The following is a 6,277-nucleotide window of genomic DNA, read 5'->3' as shown; positions in this document are numbered from 1 at the left end:
CTGTGCTGCTGAGCTAAATCCACAGCCCCTTTAAAATTTTTAAAACTTACTTACTTATCTATTTTGAGTCAGGGTCTCACTATGTAGTTCAGGGTATCCTTGGCTTCACTGTGTAGCCCAGGCTGGCCTCGAACTGTGGTGATCCTCCTGCCTCAGCCTTCTAAGTGCTGGGATTACAGGCATGCATGCACCATCTCACCTGGCCCATATTTTAGTTTTTTTAAAAAGCCCCAGTTTTTAAAATATTGGCAACCAGGGCAGAGGATTTAGCGTAGTGGCATAAGTGCCTGCCCTGAGTTCAAGGTCCTGAGTTCAAGGCAGTGCAATGTCCTCAGTTCAATTCCCGGTACCAAAAAAAAAAAAACCACAATAAAAAATAAAAAATAAATAAAATAAAATATTGGCAACCAATTTCAGTTAAAAACACAAATATGTATGCAGGACCCAAACCAAAACAAAGGCAGGAGAGGAGGAGCCTATCATTTATAACTTCTACTTTATTTTGTGCTTTGCAGTGCTGGGGATTGAACCCACGGCCTCAGGTGCTCCAGGCATTTGCTGTACCCCTGAGCAAGTTCCAGCCTTACAACTTCTACTTTATTTCATTTCATTTATTTATTTTTATTTTATTCATTTATTTACTTTTTTGTCTTTTTGAGACAGGGTCTCACTATGCAGTTCAGGCTGGCCTTGAACTCACTTATGTAGCCCAGGCTGGCCTCAACTCAAAATGATCCTCCTGCCTCATTCTCCCAAGTGCTGGGATTACAGGTGTGCGCCACCACACCCGGCTACAACCTCTACTTTAAACAACACTCACAGAACACTCTAGGTTACATTAATTGTAATTGTTTTTTGATTGCCACTTCTCATCTTTTTTAGGGCAATGTTTCCTGGGCACCTCCTGGGCTCATGTTCTGACTGATCCTGTGACTCACAGCCTGGGATGGAGGCGGAGAAGGGATCAGAAGCCAGCATACTGGCCCATTTTACAGATGGAGAAAAGAAGATTTGGGCAGGGGAAGCCAATGCTCAAAGGCCAAAAAGCAGGCAAGAAGCAGAATCAGGATTTCAATCCAGGTCCGTCTGGCTCAGCCGTCCCCCTTCTGCCTACTCCTTCCTTTTCCTCCAGAAGGTCTGGGGCAGCTATGCTTGCCCTAAGCATGAAATCTGTTTGAGCTGGGCATGATGGTGCAGGCCTATAAGCCAGAATTCAGGAGGCTGAGGCAAGTGGACTGCCGCAGTTCAAGGCCAGCCTGAACTTTATAATGAGACTATCTCAAAAACAAACAAACAACAACAACAACAAAAACAAAAAAGTAGAAATCTGTTTGAGGTTATATACCAGTTTAAAGTTATCACTAGGCTGAATCCCTAGTACCAATCTACTTCTTACTCAAAGGCATGTTTGTTTTGACAAAAAATGTAGAAGGAAAGATGGAAACAAAAAATCAGCCTTAGGCAAACATCACAGTGCCAACTGCTCCAGGCAAGACCGATAGCTGTGAAAATTAGGGGCTGAAAGTTTGATGGCATGAACAGCCCCTCAGGAGCTCATAGTTACAAAATTACAAAAGTTATAGGAGGAACTTGGCCCACTGAAGAAACCTAGCAGATTCCCCTTTCACCAGTGGTCAAGGTTAAAGTCACACTAAGGAATTCATCAGCTCCTGCCTCTCCTGCTGTGATGGGCTAACCTCGCTCTGCACAGGATTCCCATCCCCAGCACTGGAATGGAGCCCAGGTTTTGGAGCAGGCTGGGCAAGTATCTCTGACTTTTCCCAGAGAACCAGGGAGTGGGTGCGAGGCTAGCAGTCTCACTTTTTAAAAGATTGTTGGTGCTGCCTATGGAAACCAAGGGCTCCCACGCGCTCTACCACTGAGCAACACCCTCTAGCCTAGGTTTCTCCATTCCTTGCCTAAATTACTGTGCTTTCCTGGGCCTCAGTTTCTCCATCGTGTATCACCCCTTGGGTGCATCTCTGCAGCCACTCTCACCTCTCACAGTTGGCGAAGACGAAGCGACGCAGCTTGAGATCACGCAGGACCAGACCGTGCTGGTGGCAATGCGCCAGGGCGGAGGCCATCTGCCGGAAGAGCGAGGCGGCCTCAGGCTCGGGGACGCGGCGGCGGCTGCGCACCAGACTGTGCAGGTCCCCGTGAGTCCGAGGGAAGAAGGCGCAGAGGAGCTCAGGGCCCAGCAGGACCTCCTTGGGCCGAGCCACATTCTGGTGCGGGGGCAGCCTCGAGTAAGGCTCCAGCACCGCCCGGTCTTCGCAGGCAGGGTACACCTGCGGGGGCGAGGGGAGGGCGGAGCGTAAGTGCAGCGGGGTGCAGAACCCAGGTGGCCTTATAGACAGGTGCAGCCACTTCTTTTTGTTTTGTTTTGTTGTTTGTTTTTGCTACTGGGGATTGCTGAATTGTCCAGGCTGGGCTTGAACTTGCAATTCTTCTGCCTCAGTCTCTGAGGCTGCTGAGATTATAGGCCCCTCCGTGGGCTGGTTCTGCACGCCCTCTCCACTCTGGCCAGAGCAGGTACTTTTCACCCTGATGGGGCATGTGCCTGTCCGTAGTCTCTACACAGCTGCCCCCCTGCCTGGACCTCCCTTCTCACAGCTGGGCGGCTCAGACTCAGCCCTGGCTGACTCCCCCTGAGCGCTGATGAGGGAGGGTCTCCTGTGTGCTCCCTAGAGCCCTAAGCTCCACCCTGCAGCTTACATCCCACTGTGGGGCCCACGCTGTGAACGCCCCAGTGCTGCACCAGTCCTGCTGTACCGCACTGGTCTCAGCCCAGCCAGGGCTCACTGGCTGCCTCCCAGTAAACACAGGAATAAATGAACCTAGGAACCTCCAAGCCCTGGTGACTCTCTGGAGCCCGGACCCCTCCCAGGTCCCTGATGTACCTTGCAGGTGTACTCGGTGCCCGTGGGGCGGTGCAGGGCCCGGTAGGCCCGCCCACCCTCCTCAGGCTCCAGGAGGATGTAAGGGCCAAGCAGGAGGGAGGCAGGGGCCACAGCAGGTGCCCTGGGTGGAGCAGGGGGTGGGCTCAGGGACTGCAGGCAGGTCACTGGCCGGGGCTGGGGCCCACCTCGAGCTCGTTTCTCAATGGGCCACTCAGAGTTCAAGTCAGCCAATGACTCCACCCGCTTCTTCCTGGAGGGGGCACCGGCAGAAACAGGCAGAGGGGTGGCTCGCATCTGGAAAGGAGGGGAGAAAGGCCCTAGGGGAGGCTGTTTGGTGGGCCCTCTGTTCCTCAGCTGGGTGGGCGCACTGGCACAGCCTTCATGAAGGCAATCTGGCAATGTGTGCTAAAATGAGAATCACACCCCCTGACAAGGGTCTCACTTCTAAAAAGTCAGTCTCCAGCTAAACTGCTCACAGAAAAGTAAATATGTGAAAGGCTGTTTATCAGAGCTTTGTGTCTAAATGCAAAAGCCAGGAAGTACTTAAGTGTCGGGCAGCAGAAGGCTGGCTAAGACAGGGTGGAATATTATATGGCAGTAAAGAAGTACCAGTGGGCCCTGCAGGTACTGTGGACTGATCTCCAAGGAGTATTCAGAGAAAAAGGAAAATTGTTGAGTTTAATTTTAAGCATGTGTCCTAGTGATAGCATGAAAAGTGGGTTACAGTGCAGGGTCCTATACAGCACTGCAGTCACTAACAATATTGCTAGTGGGCGATGAATGCTACAATCTCCACGGTGAGGTTTCCTTTTATTTAGAACAGGAGATTGAGCGTAGGAAGCATTGCACTACACCCCGGGCAGGACTGGGTGAGCAAGGGCCTCTGCTGCAGAAGAGAGCAGCCCCTACACTTAGCTGCTGCTCTCTCCCCGCCACGCTGGAAAAGGGTGATGAGGGCAGGTGATCCCAAACACCCCACCATCAAGGGCAGACAGGTGTGCGCAAGAGCCTCAAAAAACACTTCGTCTGAATCCCAGACACAGAGGTCCAGGGCAGAGGAAGCACGCACATCAAACAGCACACACCTGGCCTTCCAGGGGGCAAGAGCGGCAGCACACGCGCGAACAGCCGCTACCCGGGACCCTGCCCCGCCCCGCAGCCCCGCATCAGAGGTCCCGCGGGGGGCGGGGCTGCGGGGCGGGGCTGCGGGCAAGCAGCCAGGGTCGAGCTGGGCGGAGCTGGGCTCGGAACCTCGGGGTGGGGCTTCCGTGGCCGGCTCCCTGCTCTCTCCCGCCGTGTGCCCGCGGCGCCCCAGCTTACTAACCCAACCTGCCGCCTCCTGCCCGCGGGGACCCAGACCCTCTTACCCCGACCTCTCTGCCGCAGAGCCCTCGGCAGCCCCACAAATACACTCGACGCGACCCTGCAGCGCCCGAGGGGGTCTCACACAGCCCCCCCACTCCGCCCCACCTCCCGAAACAGACCACATATTCTGGGAGACGGTCGCACACCTGCGCCCCCGGCTGCCCCGCTCCGGGACTGAGCTGTCGAGCCCTGCACGTGCGCCCCGCGCGGGCCACGCGCCTGAAACCAGGAGCGCTCAACCCGGGCGCCCCGCAGCGGAGTTTGCCCAAAGTTGTGCGCGTGTGATACACGCTTGGCGCGGACGCCCCCGTACCCTGCCAGCCCCGTCCCGCCCAGCCGGTACCTTGTCCCGGCGTCCCTCCTGTCCTGGGACCCGGCGATCTCCTGGTCCGGACCTGGCGAAGGACGTGTGCGGAGCCGCGGCGCCTCTGCCACGAGTGACTTGGGACCGCCGCGCGCCGGCTCCCGCCCGGCAGGGTGATGTAAACCTGAGCTAATCGTCTGCCGTCTGACGCCCGCGGGCGCGGGATTGCGCCAGCCCTGCGCCCCGCCCCGGCCGGCCCAGCGCCCCCTGCCCGAGCGCCCGGGGCGCCCATGGGGTGCGGTCCCACCGCGGGGATCCGGGACCGAGAGAGAGGGCAGACACTGACCCTCCCCGTCTCCTTGGAAAACATTCTGCTTTTCTGAGCCCGTTTTCCTATCCAAGACATGGTAGGAACGTCTTTCTCAGGCTGGTATTGGAGAAAAGAAAAAGAAAAAAGGCGACTTTCCCGGGTAGCTCCAAGGGAGAGCGTGTTCCCTGGGTCCGAACCCCAGGAGAGAGAAAAAATAATAATTGGTTGCCTCTGGGCTCAGGAGAATCAGTGTGGCGCCGAGGGCCTGAGTCGGGGCCGTGCACCCAGCTGGCTAGTGCACCCCTCCTCGCCGCGCGCACTGCGCTGCCTCAGAAGAGCCACTTACACCCTGCTTCGGTTTCCTTCCATATGAAGTGGACTCACGGCAGTACTTACCTCACAGGCCCGTTGGGAGGATTAAATAACTGCACACAGATAAAATGCTTAGGTGCTCAATAAATAGAACAGATACAGTGGAGACTGAGAGGGCAGGACTGCAGGCGCAGGGGCTGCACAGGGGGTGCCCCTGCAGGAGGCCCTGGTGCCCGACCTGAGTCCCCAAGGGCCCAGCGCCTTTCTTGGAAATCCCCCTTTAGGTCATGATGTTCTCACTCAAAAAATAGCTCCCCAGGCAGGGCCAGAGGGAGGCAGAACGCACCTCCAATGCTGCCTTTGGGGTGCGCAAGGCCAGGGACCAGAGACCCAGGGTGTGGCTGGCTTGAGTCTCAGAGCGCCAGGCTCTCACCTGTGCCTCCCCTGCTGCAGAAGGATGAGTGGACTTACTCTCCACACCAGGACACCGAGACAGGTAGAAGATGCTCACTGTGGCGAGGGGCAGAAGAGTTGAGTGGTTGCTTTCTGTGCCCGTCTGAAGCCAGCACTGTGCCAAGTTTGCTAGAGATTGCTAACTTTGTTATGTACTGAGCTAATGTCCTGGTCTACATGCTGGGGACTTGTGGTGACCAGACTGATCCATCCCTGGATTGACAGATCTTGTAAACCAACAGGGAGGAAGACTATTATGAAGACAATCAGCATCACTTAAAATAGATTAGAGTCGCTGGCCATGGTGGCACATGTCTGTAATCCCAGCACTCTGGAGGCTGAGGCAGGATAGCTGTGAGTTCCAAGCCAGCCTGGGCAACATAGTGAGTTCAAGGCCAGCCTGAACTGCATAGCGAGGCTCTGACTGAATAATCTGAAAAAAGACAAGAAAAGAAAAGCAGGTTATAAAAATGGCAGTGGTAGTATGCATTTTCTTGACATGAAAGAGAAAATACAGGAGATAGATTTGTTTTCTCCTAATTGAAGGTGGCTATGTTCACTAGGGCTCATCAGGTGATGAGAAAGGCTGGGGACAGGTGCTAAGAGGGTTTAGGCTTCCTGAGGACTGGA

At 55.2% G+C, this 6,277-nt stretch overlaps 1 protein-coding gene across 1 annotated transcript in view; it reads right to left on the bottom strand.

The window, feature by feature from the left end:
- Trib3 (tribbles pseudokinase 3) overlaps positions 1–4,778 on the bottom strand; it is a 6,688-nt gene extending 1,910 nt beyond the window's left edge. Inside the window, exons 1-3 of the mRNA XM_005414716.2 lie at positions 4,612–4,778; positions 2,904–3,197; positions 1,999–2,291 (exon numbers count right to left, since the gene is read on the bottom strand). Of these exons, the coding sequence (XP_005414773.1) occupies positions 1,999–2,291; positions 2,904–3,197 (587 nt within the window). The 5' untranslated portion in view covers positions 4,612–4,778. The remainder of the gene's footprint in view (positions 1–1,998; positions 2,292–2,903; positions 3,198–4,611) is intronic.
- Between the last annotated feature and the right edge of the window lie 1,499 nt (positions 4,779–6,277).

This window comes from Chinchilla lanigera, unplaced genomic scaffold (assembly GCF_000276665.1).
Source record: "Chinchilla lanigera isolate Chin_1 unplaced genomic scaffold, ChiLan1.0 scaffold00196, whole genome shotgun sequence".
NCBI lineage: Eukaryota > Metazoa > Chordata > Mammalia > Rodentia > Chinchillidae > Chinchilla > Chinchilla lanigera.
The sequence above is the reverse complement of the archived record's forward strand: the minus strand, read 5'-3'. Positions and strand labels throughout refer to the sequence as shown.